The sequence below is a fragment of the Theobroma cacao genome, chromosome 9, assembly GCF_000208745.1.
Source record: "Theobroma cacao cultivar B97-61/B2 chromosome 9, Criollo_cocoa_genome_V2, whole genome shotgun sequence".
NCBI lineage: Eukaryota > Viridiplantae > Streptophyta > Magnoliopsida > Malvales > Malvaceae > Theobroma > Theobroma cacao.
Window position 1 is genome coordinate 5,415,030 of NC_030858.1, and position 19,430 is coordinate 5,434,459.

The window sequence follows — 19,430 nt, forward strand, 5'->3', positions numbered from 1 at the left end:
TGGGAGAATTTAAGGTGGGGAGGGTGAACCATCTAACACCAAAAAAAGTCTTGTATACCAAATTGCCTCTCTCTTTCTTTATTTTTCTCTCTGAATGTTTATTATAGCGGTGAGGTTTTATTATCAAAAGTTAAAAAGGAAAACATTTTTCCCATGCATTTATATATATTTTTTCCTTTTTAATTTTATTGGTGAACTCCCCTTTGTAATATTAAACAAATAGATTGGTACACTTCCCAAATTTAAATTTGCCATCAGTAAACTTTGGGCTTCCCCATCTAACTCACGTGAACTCCATAAATTCGCCGTATACTGTTGCATGTCCTTGGGATCCAGTTTCCACGTAACGGTCACTTTTCAATAAATAACACATTTTTTCCCGCCATGTTATTTAACCCCGTCATAACAGAAAACTGTAATTCAAAAAATTACAAAACCCCTGCCAAGAATGAGAGTCAGGCAAAAGCTGCGGCAGGCGATTGACTCACTGTACATCGGTGGCCAGGCGACCGCTGAAGCATACACGCAGCTCGTGCTGGGATGCGTCCGAGCCAACGATTGCGACCAAGCCAAGAGATTGCAATCTCATATGGATCTTCACTATTTTACACCCAGTGACACGTTTCTGCACAATCGTCTCCTTCACTTGTATGCCAAGTCTGGGAAAATTTTGGATGCTCGAAACCTGTTCGATAAAATGCCTCAAAGAGATGTTATCTCCTGGAACGCGATGCTTTCTGCGTATGCGAAATCTGGGTCGATTGAGAATTTGATAGCAGTGTTTGATCAAATGCCTTTTCGACTTCGTGATTCTGTTTCGTATAATACTGTTATTGCGGGTTTGGCTGGAAGTGGGTTTTCCAATAAGGCGCTTGAAGTTTTTGCGAGGATGAACAAAGAGGAATTTGAGCCGACTGAGTATACTCATGTGAGTGTATTGAATGCATGTTCACGGCTACTGGATTTGAGGAAAGGAAAACAGATTCATGGTAGAATTGTTGTTGGTGATTTGGGAAAGAATGTTTTTGTGTGGAATGCTTTGACTGATATGTATGCTAAGTGTGGCGAGATTGATAGAGCGCGGTGGTTGTTTGATAGAATTAGAGATAAGAATATAGTTTCGTGGAATTCGATGATATCTGGTTACTTGAAAAATGGGCAACCTGAGAAATGTATTGATTTGTTTCGGAAGATGCAAGTAGGTGGTTTGAAACCTGATGAGGTTACAGTCTCAAATGTTCTTGGTGCTTATTTTCAAAGGGGATTGATAGATGAGGCAAGTAAAATTTTTGGCATGATTAAAAACAAGGATAAGGTTTGTTGGACAACAATGATTGTTGGTTATGCACAGAATGGAAAGGAAGAAGATGCTCTAAATTTGTTTGGCAAGATGTTATTAGAAGGTGTCAACCCTGACAATTTTACAATCTCTAGTGTGGTTAGCTCCTGTGCAAGATTAGCCTCTTTATGTCATGGTCAGGTTGTTCATGGGAAAGCCATTCATTTTGGAGTTGATGATGATTTGCTTGTGTCTAGTGCCCTTGTTGATATGTATTGCAAATGTGGAGTCACTAGGGATGCCTGGGTTGTTTTTGACATGATACCATCTAGGAATGTCGTTTCTTGGAATGCCATGATTGCGGGTTATGCACAAAATGGACAAGATTTAAAGGCCCTGGCCCTTTATGAAAAATTGTTGCAAGAAAACTTGAAACCTGATAGCATTACCTTTGTGGCTGTTCTATCTGCTTGTAGCCATGCTGGTTTAATTGAAGAAGGACGCAGATATTTTGATTCCATCAGTGAACAGCATTCATTAGTACCCACTTTGGATCACTATGCATGCATGATCAATCTCCTTGGCCGTTCAGGTTGCATGAGAGAAGCAGTGGATTTAATTAAAAATATGCCTCATGAACCAAATTCCTTAATCTGGTCGACACTTCTTTCTGTTTGTGTGATAAAAGGTGACATCAAACATGGGGAAATGGCTGCTAAGTGTCTCTTTGGATTGGAACCCCATAATGCAGGACCTTACATCATGCTCTCAAACATGTATGCCACCTGTGGGAGATGGGAAGATGTGGCATCTGTGAGATCTCTCATGAAAATTAAGAATGTCAAGAAGTTTGCTGCTTATAGTTGGATTGAGATTGATAATGAAGTTCACAAGTTTGTATCAGAAGATCGAAGTCATCCAGAGACAGAAATCATATATGAAGAACTGAGCAGACTGATTAAGAAATCGAAGGAAGCTGGCTTTATGCCTGATACAAAGCTGGTTCTCCATAATGTGGTGGAGGAGGAAAAGTTTGCATCCATTTGTTACCATAGTGAGAAACTTGCTCTTGCATTTGGATTGATCAAAAAGCCCCGAGCAACAACACCCATTAGGATTATGAAGAACATTCGTGTTTGTGGTGATTGCCATTTATTCATGAAATTTGCGTCTAAAATTATTGGGAGGCCAATCATCTTGCGAGATTCAAACAGATTTCATCATTTTGTTGGCGGAAGTTGTTCGTGCAAGGATTACTGGTAATGAGCATCTCAAAGAGATCAGAAGATCAACTGAGCCTTGCTAGAAAAATCTCAAAAGTAAACCTTCTGCAGCCAAGATTGAAGAGTCGATGGAAGGAATTCCTTTCCTCAGAGATTTCAAATAGTGGGAAGGGCTTCTATTTAACTATTGTGGGATTCTTGAGAAGAAGAATGACAAGTTCTAAGGCCTGTGATTGAATGACAAGTTGTAAGGCCTGTTTCAATCACAGGAGCTACAATACACTTGCCAGAATTTCTAATAACAACGTTCCTTGTTAAGGATTGTTATGCATTATTTCTGGAAAAAAAAATGTCTAAGAGAGAGAAGATCAAATGTGCAGACGGTTATTTTGGTGAAAGTCTAAGTAATGAAAATTTAACAGATTCTGATGACTTGAATGTAAAAGTTTTAATCCGTCGCCTGAGAGATTCGAACTCTCGCGGGGAAACCCCATGTACTTAGCAGGCACACGCCTTAACCACTCGGCCAAAGCGACATCGAGTGGTATGTGACAGCTGTCTTTCTGTAAATAGTAGTATCTTAAACGCTCTGATGGGCATTTTACAACGTTTAAAACTAACAGGGCCACCAGAATTTTCAATCTTGACCCACGCTTTTAGGACCGTCAAAGCCCATTAAGTAGAACCAGTTCTTTCTTTCCACCATATTGCGTAGTTTTCATTTGGTTGAGTTGGATTATTTCTTTCTTGCGTTAGCATGTAAAACAAGAAAGGTTTGCTTTCTAGAAACAGAAATTTCCTAGGTCGGATAGGATTCTTCTCCATCATATTCACAAAATCTCAGTGCTCCTTCTAAACATATGCAAACTCCGTAAAAATGCGGTAAACATAAGAACATCCACCCTTGTTCGCTGAAGGTAATTGGGATGCTTGTTAGGCCCACTTTACGGAAAGAAATGGGTTGGATTTGCCAATTTTGGTAGAGCAAGTGAACAGCTGAAAAGTATAAAGCAATTAGTATTTCAATTTTGCTTGCATATGCAGTTCGTAACACCTACCAATTAGTTGGTACCTGGATTGGCACATTTTGAGTCTAGAAATATTTAATTTCCCAGGCATACCAACCAACCAGTCATGGAATAATGGCTAATTGCACCATTAAAGTCTTAAAAGAGCTATGAAAAATGAGCAATTAGCTATCTAATTTCATCTACATACAACATAGTTTTATGTTGATAGTTTGGGCCAAAATTGTTGGGAGGTATGGAGGTTTGCTCCTTCTAGCAAGATTGTTCCATTTAAACGCCATGTTGAACGGAGCTTTTGGGGTTCTCGATCACCAGGAATCTTGTCCTTAACTTGGTCATTTGGTCATTGGATTGTGAATCCAATGTTGCTTGGGTTGGGTCAAGAATTCTCAAAAAAAAAAAAAAAAAACGCAAGCTCATCAAGCTCCAAGACCTTTACTCTCTTGTCATTATTACCATATCATCAGACATTTTCTCTTGCCCTGCTTTGCTTCCGGACTCCACAGTACCAGGCAAGGAAAATACTAGACAAAATCCGAAATTTCTGGAGCAAACAACAATCAGTCTGTTAACAGTCCAGAAAATTAAAAGTCAAAACTTCCAAACAATCATAGGGGTGAAAAATAAAACAGATAATAATTTCAGTTGTCCATACATGCGGAAATGATGTTTGATTGTTTTAACAGAGAAAATGGAGCGGTTTCATTTTTTATCTGCCGCAGATGCAGTTTTTTGTCTGAGCATGGGCAATGGTAAATTCACATGGAAATCGCCAGTTCCTGTCTCCTACTCCCGCTTAACACAAACAGAGTCATGGACGAGCCACTGCCAACATGAGATGAAATGGAAACGGAATCGAACTTGTTTTCATTTCAACCAAACAAATTTTCTTTGCTTTCTTTTTTTATTCCCTTACTCTGCAGATATTCATTCGTGTAAGGAGAAATAAAACTCATGTTTCACAACAAAATCAAAACGTTTGGCCTGACAGAAAAAAGAAAGAGACGAGGGAAAATGGACAGAGGGAGGGGTGGGGGGGACAGCCAATTTGGACTGTTAGGAAAAGAACATACATTCGCTTTTTTTTTTTCTAAAAAAACAGACAACCCCGCCACGTTGTTCTACTTACCCACCTAATGACTCTGCCTTCTCTCCATGACAATCTGTTCCACCAAAGACAAAACCCCTTTTTCTTACTGAGGGAGAGCTCAGCCAAGCAAAGAGGTCCAAACACGTGCGGGCCTTACCAGATTCCCACGTGTGGGATTTGGCTGCTTCTTTTTGAACTTTCGAGCATTGAAATAATATTAAGGAGAAGATTTTTGTCCAAAAATCTGTAGACGCCGCAAATCCCCGAGGTCCCTGCTCTGTTCTGTTCTGTTCCTCGCCATGACACCAAGGCAGCACCGACCCTTTCTATCTGGAGGCTCTCCTTTAATCTTCCCAAGTCAAACTTTTGACTGTGTATTCTTCAAGAACAAATAATAAAAAAATCAGTTGGCGATTGCGACGTGACTACGAACGATCTGACTATACACAATAATGTTTCATTACAGGAACCTGATCTGAAGGAGTGTAATTGATTGATTTTTATCTTACGTCGGCAAATTGTTATAGGTGCATTTGAAGGGGACCACTAGGGTGTAGGAACAGGATATGGGAGTAGCCATGGACGGGAGAAGTGGTAGTCCATATCCATATGTCAAATCCTTGTGGGAGGAATCCGGCCATGGCCCATGGGGTCCATGCCACCCTTCCATGGTTGGTGACAAGGTCCATCAAAAGATTTTTCCAAATTCCCGGTAAGCCTGGCTGGACATAATAATTGAATTAATTTCAACTCGGCCAGGTACGGCTCTCCCATGCATCCTAATGTACGTAAGGATTCTAATGGCATATGGTAAGTTCAGCTCAAGTATTCAATTGATCTAATTATGTTTACATGTGTACCTTGGCATAGAAATAGTATTTAGGAAGGACTCCAATTTGGTCATACATTTCATTTGGAAAAAAAGATAAGTATGTATCATGCAAATTTTATATATAAAAAGTAATTTAAATAATATCATTTTTATATTTTAAAATTAATTTTCTTTTTTTAATTGTTTTTACATTAATAATCATGAATTATCAAATACACAGAAAAAAATAAAAAAATCTTAAAATTATTGAAATCAAACAAAGACAATAAAAGTAGGACGGAGGAATTATTTATTTATAACGATATTTATTTCTACAAGAAAAAATAGTATTAATGCTACAAACAAAAAGATCAAGTTGTTTGAAGTCAAAATAATATGATTTTTTTTTTAAACAAAAAAAATCATATTATTTTGACTTCAACCAACTTGATATTTAATCATATTTACTAATGAAAAGGCATCTCTTTAGATAAATTTTATTATTCTCCGGTAAAATATATTCAAAATATTAATAAATTAAAAAATATATCAATATTCTAATTTTACTTTTAAAAATTAAAAAATTTACCTATATACATAAAATATTAATTTTTTTATAAAAATAGTACATACTATATATATTTATATATTGATAGGTGGAAATACTACATCTTAATTTGTCCTTGATGTGCTAATAATATCATAACTGGGCTTCTTCTTTACATGGCCTCATGTAATCGAACCTTCTTACTCTAATACTCTACTGTCCACATCATTTTTTTCACTGAATAAAATAACGGCATAATTTAAATCTATTATTTTCAATCGAATTACGACTCAAATGAAACATCGAAAATGATGTAAATTGATCTTAAAACACTAAGCCAAAAAGTTTAATTACGCAAAGTAGGCGCAAATTTGTTTGCTTTCCTTAAAGGACAGTTTTCATTTGTCTGCAATACCAGTTGATGTCATGAATCATATGTAGGGACTCCCCCCACAACATTATCAAAACCAAGAATTCTTTTTATATATATACATATATATATATATATATATATTTTGTGTTTATTGGTCACCTTTCTCATCATTGTCCAATTTAATATAGTGAGGTCAGTGTCCGACTCAAGCTTTGATTACATTTGTCCATTGTTCGATGTATCCGTAACTATAAAATAAATAAATAAATAAAATGAGAAACATGTGAATAAAATATACACACCTTTAGGAAGTTTTCTTTTTTATTTTCCATATTTATAATTAATAATAAAAAAGAAAAAGAAAAACAGGTAAGCGACTTGTGCAAATTACTTCTTTCAGCCTATTTTTCTTTGGTTAAAGACCGAATTAACGGTTTGAAGGCCTGCTAAATCAATTATAATACAGACAAAATGGGCCTTGGATTGTTGGATGCTTTAATCATAGATTAAATACAAATTAATTTGTCATCCCTTGTAGGGATTGATCAAATTCAAAGCAAATTGCAAAATGAATACGAGCTCCTTAGAGAAATATTTATGCAATCTATTGATGCCTTGTTGCCTTTGGCCTTTCTTAAAACGACAAAATTGGAAGTGTTGCCCATCAATTAATTGTCCTCTCTAATTTAGGAAACCCGTATAAGAATCAAAATGCTTCATTGTTAAAGGTAGCATCTTTAATCTTTTAAACATGGAATATTTATATCTTCTCAATTGATAAAAATGTATGGTGGGTGCTGATTTTAAGTGCCAGAGGCACAACTAGAATTAATTATTGAAAATACATATAATAAGAATTCATTTAATTTACTCGAGTTTAATACATCATGATTCTTTTTTTAAAAATAGTTATTAACAATTTTTATAGTCTAAGTCAAGGCTCTAAATATAAATTCCAATATTGACATGCCAATAATGACAATTTATCTGAAACAGGACCCACGAACACGGTGTTGTCGCCCCTAAATCCAAATTTTGATCTCAAAAGGAGTTGAATGATTGAAGAAGAAAAGCGATGGGTGAGAAAAAGCAACTTTTGAATTGGGCCATAATGTCATTTCCATCCAAAGCCCATCGATTTTTCTTTTTTTTTTCAAATCTTTCAAGCCCAAAGAGAGAAAACCCAAACCGTATGGTACGAAGTCAAAATTAGTCAACTGACCTATGCTTCTCTTTATGATTTGAGACAGCCGCAAATCTTGAAACGAGAGAAGCCGAGAAAGTGGGACCACTTGTGAGGAGACCTTTTCACCTGCCGGAAAGACGGGACGGGGCCAGCAGGTAGCAGCAAGCAAGCGAGGGTGAGAGAGACTGGAGAAGGAAAAAAAAAAAAAAAAGGGGAAAATACTGAGCAGAGCCTGATGATGAGGGGGAAACGGTGGATTCAGTAGAATTGCACGTGCAGTAACCATGGTGTGCCGACAGTCACTGTTCATTGGTCAGTTTCTTCCTCCTTTCAACGCTTGCACCGCCCCTTCCCACTCTGCTTTGCTGGAGATATTTGGGTCATATTGAACAGTGACAGCTTATCTTTCACCACCCCAAAGCACGGTTCCCCCGGAGGTGGCGGGGCCTCTCCGTGTTGCCGCTTCATCATCTATCTAAACCATGTGATCTTCTGTATATTTTCGTATTTTACAACCATGTGATCTTCTTTTATTTATATTTTAATGTTTTCTTTTCATGTAATTACTTTATGGTTAAGTTAAGAAAGGGGAATGGGGTATTTGCTTAATTGACCTTTTTAACATGACGAAACCTCTTTTTGGTTGTGTTTTTAAGAAGATTTATACTTTGGTTTGGTCTATTAATAATAATTATGGTCAATGTAAAAAAAGGGGGCAAAACGATTTTGTCGGATTAGGGCGAGGACTTGGCTAAGACTGTAACCATGTATTTCCCTTTCGCCCACTTCAATCGTCCTTTCCCTTTGTCCCAAGAGAAACTTGTTTTCTCTTTTGTTCTTTCCTCTTGGACGAAAGGGTGGGAAGATTATTCACCAAAATGTGATTTAATTGTAAATATTTGGTCCAGAGGAAAAAAAAAAAAGGTCGACATTAAATGAAATACCAATCTTAACATTTGAAATAATTTTCGCAAAAAAATTCGAAAAGGGGATGGCTTAATCACTGTCAAAAGTGTTGTCAATCGGCAACAAAAAGTGGACAGACATTTAAAAAAGGGAAAGGGACATTGATGGCATTAGAAATGGACCACTTGGAGAGAAACAGACATGCATAAGAAAAAGATGATTACACGAAAGGATAGCGATGAGCATTCAGCATTAGCAGCATAATTAATTATGCTTTTAGTCTTTAATCAATTGGATTAGTAGGCTCATTGTGTAGTAGTATTAGTCTGACAAACTAATAATGCACTTGAAGAAAATTGCAAATTATAACCTTTGCTTATCCTTCTTCTTTTCTTTGGATCAATGTCTTAACAAACACCAAGTACTAAAAGATTGTGTTATATATGACGATACACATGTAACACGTGTAAAATTTGCCATTGTACTCATTGAACAATGAACTTAGTTGTCCATAATTTACCGAAAGAGAAAAAAGTAGTCCATGCATGTACCGTGATCAATATGCTAACGCAACTGAAAGGAGAAAGGGTTTTTATTTATAGTGAACGTGGAAAGGGGAAAAGCTTGAAGTGAGCATCATCTTTTTATACCTTTCAAGTTGTTAATGATTTGAGACAATCAGCTTTGCTAGATCCTGTTCCTACTAAATTTTTTATATGGAGGGATATTGACTTTGCTGCCTGTGAATTTTCTCTTTAGATAATGTGCATGGAAATGGGAAAGCATGCATAGCACTAGTCCTTTTTTACTTCAAAATTTTAATCATTTGAGAATATATTATTTATAATGTTAATCTGGAAGATTTGTATCCTTCGAAGTACCTTCTTATTTGTGGACTTTACTATCTCTCCCTCTCTCTATGTGTCTTGTCAAAAGCATGGTGAAATTGGGGCATTTGGTGTTGCAAAAGGTCGCAAGGAATATCCTAGTATTAATTAAAGTTGGCTGCAGGCAGCCCTTGCTGCTTAGGCTGCTTTTTTTTTTTTAATAGTGGTTGTACAATTGTAATGCATATAGAAAATGGTTAGCTCCTAGACATTATTGTTGAGAATGATTTATACTTGGAAAAAGTCTTTAAAGTGCTGGACACAAAAAGGAGGACAGCAATTGCTGAACTGTGAAGTTGACACCCATGGATATATGACAAAAACCTATCAGCAAAATCTAAACAAGGATTAATATTTGTTAAGAAAAGTCATGAGTTTAGGCTCAGCCTTATCCATCATTCCATCTCAAGAAAAAAGGGTTGCCTGTTAATTAACTACCATGATAATACAAGAAGGATATATAAAAGAAAGATTAAATCACTTTCCATCCGATCAAAGAATAACAAACCCATATCAAAAACAACAAAAGTCCAAGAGTGGTGTCCCTAGAGATTGAACAAAAGGAACAAGAAAGAACTGTTCTCTTGGCCCAGTAAGTAATGATAACTAAATACTAGTTGCTTTATAATTGGAGGCATTGCATTGGGTGACGGTTCAAATCAAAATGTTATGATTAGAGAGAAGCTAATGTTCATTGACGCTTTTGGAACAAAGAACAGTTCTAAATTGTTTTTTTTCCTTTCCTTAGAGTAGGCCTAACATTAAAGTTATTTGCTTTTATGTTAAGCCCAAATTGGTAATAAGGCTTTTACTCTAATTAATTTTCAATTAGACACTTGAGCTCGGGTTTCCATCATGTGTAATCAATGATCAATATGTTTTTGATGAAATTACAATTACAAGTAAAAATTTCAATTATAGTCAAATAATTTTTTTATTTATCACATATTAAATCTATGAAAAAAGAATCAATAAAATCAACTAAATTAATTAATTAATTAATTATTCTAAACTCAGACTAAACTCACATCTGTTGAGATCAATTGAACTGAGATCTAAAGATCAACTAATTTTTTTTTATGGTAATATAGTTTTAACTAATAACTTAAAAAAAAGGTGTAATTAATGCATGTATAATATGAACAATTGCAAGACATTATTAATTAGAGAAAAAGCCAATGATATATGGTCACACATTTAAGTTTTCCTCCATTTCTTAAATTAACATTTCTAAATTATTTCTCTGAGTTGTACAATTTGTAATGAATGATTCAAAATGGAAAAGTGAGATAGAAAAAGTATAATATGAACTAAAAATGAATGTATGCTTGAAAGAGTAAGTGCTGGATACAATGAGGAGGTATAGCAATTGCTGTCTTGTGAAAGTGGACAAATTATTGATAAATTTATTCCTTCTGCAATTAATTATTGAGAAAAGATGGAGAGAGCTTGGGTCTCATCCATCTCAAGTCTCACTGACACTGAGTTTGAACGGTAACTACAACCATAACACAGCTTAGAAAAAAGGAAGAAAAACTAAAATCAACTCCCATCATTCAATGGAAACCCACTAATTAAACATGAAATTCCAAAAGCACTCTAATATAGTGTATACATCTAGGAATCAAACGAGAGGAAGAAGCGTGAGGCCAGGAGTAATGATAACCAAATAGTAATTTCCTAGGTGCAATCAAAATATTATGATGAGAAGCTAATGATGCAGTATACTCTAAGAACAAGAACAGTTGCTGCACTGTTTCTTTTCCCTTTAAAGTTCTTTCCTTTATCGTTGAAGGGACACTAAAAGGCTAACAAAAATCCAAATGTGACATCCAACATCCAATGGTTATAACACCAATCTTATATTCCATAATGCTTTAAGACACAAACCCAACTTTAGGAAATCAATGACATTTGATCACTTACTTTATGTTTCATCCTCTTTTGATCGTAGAAGTATGTATGCATGTCCTACATGCAAGTACCAACTTAATTAATCTATACGTTACAGGCTTGGGATTTCGATTTAATTTTGTGATTAATATCTGTTTAGTGTCATTATATTAAATTATTTGATGCAAAAAAATTTAAATCATGTAATTTTGTTGAATATTGGTCATCCAACTCCAACCAAATCCATAAATTTTGTATTAGCTGCTGATCTCTCTATCTATATATTAATTAAATGGCTCAACCGAGTAATCTCTAAATCATTTTCCATTATCTTGAGCCGACTCCAGTCTAAGACTAGTCTAAGATGATATAGAGGCTCAAAAATGGAAAGAATTACTCTTGCATTTAGCACCACCATAGGCCGTCGCAGCCACCGTTTTGGAGTCGTATTATTTGCCAACGTCCCCAATCTAGCAAGTACTAACCAGCATCTCTTGCCAAGAGAGTGGTAAAACCACCTAGCTATTCTTAGTTGACGAGTTTAGCCAATCTCTAGGTTTGATGAACTGGAAATTACAAACTGAAAAGCTCTTTTCACAATTATGGAGTTAGTGGAGCCTAAGTATGTGCAGCCTAGCTAGACTACCAATTTTAATGGTTAATTTCTGCTATATATCCTATCAACACAACAAAATTGTACTTTCTTCTCCAAAGATCATATCTTCACATGAGTACTTGATTGCCAATGCCGGCCGATGGAACAATAAAAGCGAGTCAGTAACTATATTTGGAGAAGGAAAGATAAGAAAAATTAAGGCTAATTAATTAATTTAAGGTTCATACATATTTGATGCATATAATATATAGATAACTAGTAAATCACATGCTACTATCTCTACACTTTGTAAAATTAACTATATTTTGTAAATGGTTCAAAATTATATGTTTGAATGTCATTTTCAACATATCATTATGGAAAAATTTGAGAGATATATGTCAATCCAATAACGTATGGTGATTTCTAAATTTGTATAGTAAGAATGTACATAGTTGCTCATCTCTACTTTTCGAAAAGTGGAGGATGCAACCATTTAATTCTAACCACAGATTTAGACTCCATGGTGCTCAACAAAAGTGACTCAATTGAGCCCATTCTTTGTTTAGTTTTGGTGTCTTAATTAATGCCGTTTACTCCTCTCATTCTAGTTTAATTAATAATGACTAAATTGGAGGTAGTTCATTCATGAGAGTTGGTGAAAGTATTGATTATTGAAGCAAATGGGGTTTTTTTTTTCTCAGTTCTGGAGAGAATATTTTGTTAGGTTAATAGGTCTAAACCTATCAAAAATATTTGGCACTTCTTGTCTAGAGAATATCTTTGGAATCCATTGAAATGGACAAATATAGCTAGTTTTAAAGTTAGTCCAAAGCCAATACCAAAAAGACCACCCCTAAGGTATTGGGAGGCTTGCTGTTGGATTTAAAATTTGGACCACATTGAAATTGATATGAGGAAAAAGCTTTACCAATGCTTAAATTTCATTCACCAAATTTCAGTGAACTAATTGTTATTGATAATAGCTGCTCAAAATTTAAAGAAGGCTGGTGAGAAGCTCTAATAATACTCCTGTTACTGCTATTACTTTAATGGCTGAAGAACTAATGTCTTTGAAGTTCCAATATCCCCTTCACCAAACGTACAGACTGTCCGAAGCAGACAATACATGATGCCTTTAAGGACACAATTTTGTTGCCAAATTCAATTGGAAGGAGAGAGAGAGAGAGAGGTATCATGATAGTTGTCTTGTAATGTATGCANATGAGGAGAGAGAGAGAGAGAGAGGTTTCATGATAGTTGTCTTGTAATGTATGCATTTGGACCCTGTTTAAGGTTTGAGAAAAATAACAGTAATAATTAAAACCAAGAAAGAAAGGACTCTGATCAGTCCCACATAAGAGAATATGAAAACGTTAACTGTTTCACTTTGTTGATGGCCCCTCTCTCTACCTAGTGGAATGGTTCGACCCGCTCACAAGGCTAAGTGCTGAAACACTTTACTGATGAGTAAGGCCACTGTGTTATAAGAAATTCAGGTTAATTACTTGTGAGCTAAAATTTGTGTAATAAATATGGTCGTGGCAGGGGCGTTCATGACCAAATGAGCCACCAAACTAGCACAAACTAACTAACCCTGAAAGCCTACCAAAAATGTTGACCCTACAAATACAGAGATCATGAATGTAGTCCACCAACAAAAAAAATTAATAATGCATTAATCATTTCATCCAATTGTGTCTCGTTATTCTTGTGCATAATTGCCTTTATAACATGTGGGAGTAACTCCAATATATTAGGCCATAATTCATAGAGAATCAATCTGTTAGAGAACAAATTGAGATATAAGAATCCAAGCTTTCGCCAGGGGGGGGGACAACATCACTATAATTTGTACACATTATACCTGTCTGAAATCAATCAAGGCTGATACGAATCTTTTACATCTGCATTGAAATTGGATTAATAAAAATTTCAATATTTGTTACGGTGTTTTAATATTAATAAACGTGTTTGTTAAGCTAGGGTTTTCCTACTTTTTCTTCTAATTAGTATTTGATTAATGGCTTATTATATTTGCTAATGCAAACTACTGAACTATTGTTAAATGAACTGATGAAGCATGTGGCATAGAATCCGATAGATCGAAAAAAGGCTCGCCCAAGTTTGCTGACCTGACTCTGTGTGAGAAGCATGCTAAGAGAAGCCAAAGGCTCACCTCATACCTGTGTACGATGATTGGAAATTAAATATTAGAAAAAAGAATGATTATGGAGATTGATATTGACTAAAAATCAAGGAAAAAGGTCATTAAGCTTTGACATTTTTCGAAAGAAAACAGTATTATTCAATTTGTCGCGCTTCTAAGTTAGGGCCCGGAACGAGGATTATTAATATAAAACACATGATTAGGGCGGCCGGTTTCATGTTTTGTAGTGCTGATTAGTGGTTAATTTACAAGATTAAGGCAACAAATAAGGAAGATTTTATGCGGTTCACATCTGAGGACCGAGCAATGCTTCGGAGCAATAAGAATGACACTTGAAATTTAAGGAACCACAGCGTATTATTTCGGTTTTCTATGAATTTGAACAGGAATTAAAAAAAGATTAAAGCGCTTCAAATTGTGATTCCCAAATAATTCCATTTAGAAACCAAAGGTCAACGATGTAATTAAAAGTGCACGTGCGACTGATTACGAGAAAAAATTCACAGAAACTGCAACAGAAAGCAAATTGCTCTCTGCTTCTAATGGGATCTACACTATTACTTAAAACATTAATTTTGCCTCATTCCTTCAGCTAGACTGATTATCGATTATCGATCCATTAATTTCAGTTTATTTAAATTTTGTTCTGCTGTGTCCAGCATTAAAAAGACACTAAACCAATTAATGTAATCTTATTGCTAGATTTAAGGACTCCCAATTTCCAACCACATAAAACACTAGTAATTAATATTTTCACAAAAATGAAAAGGCATAATAGTAGTATGAATTAAGACATATATATCATTATAAAAGGACATAAATAGAGAGATGAAATGGGGTCCCGTAATTTATATTTTTGGCCTTGCTCTCACATCTTCCAGCTAAGCAATAGGTCATCGGCTTTTGACTTGTTTTTCTTTATATTTTTAAACAAAAATAAGACAACTCAAGAGGTGGAGAAGGCCATGGCATGGTGCAGAGAAAATGTTAAAGAGGAGGAAATGGAAAGTGGGTTTGGGCTCTCTCGTTTTTTTGTTTGTCAGTTAATGAAAAGTTTCTCTTTGTAATGGAGTAGTACTACTCCACCAGAGTTTACCTTTTTTTCTCGAGAACTCCAGGGCTAATAAGCAGACAGGAAATGACAAAAGTTTAATGCAGGAGCTGATTATTTGTGAGCTAGATATGGAGCATGTAGGGATGACTAATTTGTATTTGCAAGCTTAACTATTCATAAATTTGAAAACGAAAGGACAAAAAATTTGTGGGTTTGCATTTGCCCATTTTTCCTTGTTCCCCACCCAAAGTTGTTGGAAGAGGATTATTATTACTTATTAACTAGTTCAGATTGGTTGTTTCTTGAGTACCTCCAGCTTGAATTAGAAAACATTGCCCTGAAATGAAAGAGAGACCCAATCATTTCCATAACAACTGAGTTTTTGCCTGAAAATTAAGGGAGGAAACTGTGGAACCAAGATGAATTAGTTGAGTTTTGTACAAGTAGTATTTAATTCAAAGTTCCTTAATTTGGTCTTTCGTTTTTCATTTTGTTTTCTTTGCGCTACTAGTTTTTGTTGAGCTCAGCATCCAATAACCTGCAGTTGCCTGGAAGGCTCTTTGTAAATTATTGTCAAACTTTTCCAGCCGTGTACTACATGAGACTTTACTGTTTCTTTGACTTCGCACATGACCATATATATGCCAGATGGAAAATAATGCACCTTTCCATTGTAGTAATTTGATTCCTGATTTCCTGCTCATAAGCAGTTACAAGGAATATAATTTATTTTAATATTACTACTGGAAGATTTAATTTAATGATAAGTGTACCTATCTTCTATTATAAAATTCCAAATCTTCATTTCTTCCATTCAATCAAATTGGCAAGTGAATATCCCTAGAGGGAAGTATGTGAAGTTTAGGGAGCATTGAACTACTATCCTATATCAAGCAGAAGAAAAGAAAAATAGAAAAAGAGAAAAGCTAACCAACCAGAGTTGGGGGGAAAGGGGAAACAAAAATGAAATCCAAACAAACCTGTTGGACAACTCTAATGTCATATGGTGTCAGCTAAAATTTGCAAATGGCCAAGGGGCAGAGGCTTTGGCATCATACCTACATCTCAAAATTTATTGTATTAAATAACAAGTATAGTTTGTCATGGAGAGAGGAGAATCAGAATGATATGTACATAAATACTAATTGTAAGGACCTGAGAAGAATACGAACACGGTGGTTGAAATGCAGCTGTCAAAGGAATAAGCCTCTCTTAACAGACCATTTATTATAATCAAGAAGAACAATCAATTTCACTTTTTACTGCTCCATAGAGTTAGGTTTATTGTACTAAGAGAAGAATGTATATATGGGAGAACATCTTTAAAACCATTGAACCCTGACCATTATTTTATACATAATAGTTTTCAATTTCCATGGCCAGATTGGGACAGATGAAATGAAGGCTTTCTAAATGGTTTGGCTGTTTAATCTTTCAAGGTATACCCAACCCATGTGTTTTTGGGTGATCTAGATTCTTGGTCACTTATCACTCTTTGTATATACGTCTAAAAGCTTGATATAGCACCAAAATATCTATTATCTGCAGCTGTGTTGTTGGGATTTATTCAAGTTTTTTGTTTTTTGGGGGCGGGGGGTGGGGGAGGAGGAACGACAAGGGAATTTCATCAATCTTTCAAATTGTACGTCACAATTTCTTTTCAACATTGCGTTTTCAACACAGGAAAGCACATTCAATTTAAGGGCAGATGGCATTATTTGACAGGACTAACACTTTACTCCAAAATAGAAGTCATAAATATAAAATTTTCTTTAAAGTTATATATTTTTAAAAAAAGTATACATAGTAAACATTTAATAAACAATTAGGCACAGAAGCACCCCAGAAATCAGTATGTGTAATGCAGTAATTAAACACATCATATGCATAACCCATGTGAAAATTTTTGACTTGAGCCTATTATAATTCAATGGTTTTATCAAACGCATTGGCAGTGTCTTCAACATTGAATCACTCCAAACAGAAACATATGAGCTTTAATTACTCCACATCACTTGTCAATGCCCAAAATCAACACAAAAGCTAAGATCAAACAAAGAAAAAAATAAACTATACACAAGAAGAAGAAGAAGAAGAAGAATTAGAAGAAGAACCCATTGTCTTGACCTTTTCTTTATCCTATTGAAAAAAGATTAAGTGTTCTCCAAGCTTTGTAACACTTTTTTACCACATACATTATTCTTCTTTCTCTAAAAAGCAGTAGAATTTGACCAATCCAAGCAAAACAACTGCATGCCAAGCTCAAAGTCTCTTATAAAATTTGCCACTTTTTTTTCCCTTAAGGATTTGATTCACCCCAATGGACCACTGCTGAAAGAAGAGACCAAAAACTCTAGCACAACCGAGCACAAACATCTTGATACCGAAGCAAGGTATTTTTTTTGCCCTTTCCTAGAGAAAAAAATTGCAAAAGGGCAATTTCGTAAAATAAAAACTGTAAAGAGATTTTTAGACCAAAAAACGGGCACACGTAGAATTTTTTTTCTTTGGTTATGCATTAATGATCCCATAGTAAAGGACCAAACCCAGTTGTAATCACACTTTCTTGCATTTGCATTGAAATTTCGTCCCCAAAATACCCACAATTTTCTTCATAATACCACGGCACGCCACTGGGATTCAAAAGCCACCCATCATCCGGATCCACGTACACGAACTCGCTCCCTGACTCGGCCGACTCGTAACTCGTTCCCAGACTTGGCAACTCCACTATCTCGCTCAGCTCCTCCGGCGTCGACACGTCATCGACATTCGATGACGTTGACGTGGACGCTGATGACGACGACGACGATGATGTGGCGGTGGTGTGGTTACTGTTACTACTTGAGAACTCCATTGAGGCAGCTTTAGCAGCGGCGGCTTGGACGTCACGAGGCGAGTTGGAAGCTGGTCGTGGCAACGACCCGGCGAGTTCGGGGAAGTTGAGAATCGCAGAGTTGCCTTTGATACTTAAGGCTGCCACGTCATGGGCACGTGCCGCCATTTCGGGAGTCGAAAAAGTGCCTAACCAGATCCGGTTCTTCTTCCGGGGCTCTCGAATTTCAGATACCCATTTGCCCCACGTCCGCATTCGGACCCCACGGTAAACCGGGTGCTTGCTACTGTCTCTCGGACGCTTTTGCCTCTTCGGGTCGGGTGTAGGGTCATCAGCCGATCTCTTTTTACCGACGTAGGAGGATGGTGAAGGTAGAGACAGAGTAGAGGAGTTATTGCTAAGAGTGCTTGACTCCGTTTCCGAGTTTGGTGAGTCACCCATTGCCCTGTTTCTTAAAACTAAAATCCTATTCAATATGATGCTAACAGCAAACTGTTAACTATGTAGAAGTAAGCACCTTTAAAGAAGTTTAGTTTATGAATAAAGGATGCAGAAAGTGAAGGTTTTTGCTTGGTAGCTTCTTTCTTGTTGAAGTAGAAGGGAGAGAGGAAATGAGACTGAGAGTGAGAGCAAAGAGAGAAAGAGGGAGATTTTGATTTGAGGAGAGAAATGCGAAGGAGGGGAAGGGAAGGGGGGGTTTTAAGTAAGGGAAAGAAAAAGAGCAAAGAACAATCGAAGGAAAAACGTGGTGTTTATAAGTGATCCCCACACACTCACACACACGGCCGACCTGGCCTTTCTAACCTCATCATCATCACCGATTAATGACGAAGCTCTCACATTTACCCATATTAGCACATTTCTATATTCATCTTATTATTTTAAGAGAGAGTCAGAGGGAGAGCTGGGAATACCCCAGAGGTCGTAGGGGTGTCACAGGGTACAATGTAAGGGTCGACCTAGCTAGGAAGAGAGGGCTCGGGGGTTTGGGTTCACAAAATTAAACCAGCTGGCAGAGCCGCCTGGCCGAGGATTTAGGAAGCTGCGGGGAGGTTGCTAAGTACCATACTAGAACGGGGGCATTACTTACTTCAACTTATTTAGTTTAGCCAGCCAAGCCTTTCCCTTCGCTTCTCTCTTTTTCTCCTATGTACAACTCCACTCCACTCCACTCAAAGAAGAATACCCTTTTCGGCTTTTCACTGTTCTAATAAAAACTCCTTTTTTTTTTAAGTTTTTAAATTTGACCTAATATTTGCTGTCCAATGTGTGCGGTGACAATGATGATACTATTCTTGTTCCTCACCAACCCTAAACAGATTGACTAATTTACCCCACTCCTAGCTTTTTGAGCTTTTTTTTTTTTTTCTTTCCCACATTCCATTGCCATCCTTCTTTTGCTACATATTTTGCTTCTTTTTTTCAATATTATTAATATCGCCTTTGGTTTTATTGTTAGTTGCTAATTAATTAATGTTTTGTTGTACAATAATGCAAAGTATCGAAGTTTTTTTTATCAATGACAAGTTTTATATATATGTCACTTGTCTAT

The 19,430-nt window shown here is 36.1% G+C and overlaps 2 protein-coding genes and 1 non-coding gene across 3 annotated transcripts; 1 reads left to right on the forward strand and 2 right to left on the reverse strand.

Moving 5' to 3' along the window:
- Positions 205–2,833, forward strand: LOC18588533 (pentatricopeptide repeat-containing protein At2g22070). Its single transcript, XM_018126676.1, has one exon. The coding sequence runs from the start codon at positions 449–451 to the stop codon at positions 2,540–2,542; it is 2,094 nt and encodes a 697-aa protein (XP_017982165.1). The 5' UTR covers positions 205–448; the 3' UTR covers positions 2,543–2,833.
- Positions 2,957–3,038, reverse strand: TRNAS-GCU. The gene has a single exon. It is a non-coding gene; the product is annotated as a tRNA-Ser (tRNA).
- LOC18588535 (ethylene-responsive transcription factor TINY) lies at positions 16,940–19,041 on the reverse strand. The gene has a single exon (XM_007013008.2). The coding sequence runs from the start codon at positions 18,317–18,319 to the stop codon at positions 17,561–17,563; it is 759 nt and encodes a 252-aa protein (XP_007013070.2). The 5' UTR covers positions 18,320–19,041; the 3' UTR covers positions 16,940–17,560.

Bases quoted from the DNA above. Each gene is read 5' to 3' on its own strand.
- LOC18588533 (XM_018126676.1), top strand. From the start codon at position 449: ATGAGAGTCAGGCAAAAGCTGCGGCAGGCGATTGACTCACTGTACATC.
- LOC18588535 (XM_007013008.2), bottom strand. From the start codon at position 18,319: ATGGGTGACTCACCAAACTCGGAAACGGAGTCAAGCACTCTTAGCAAT.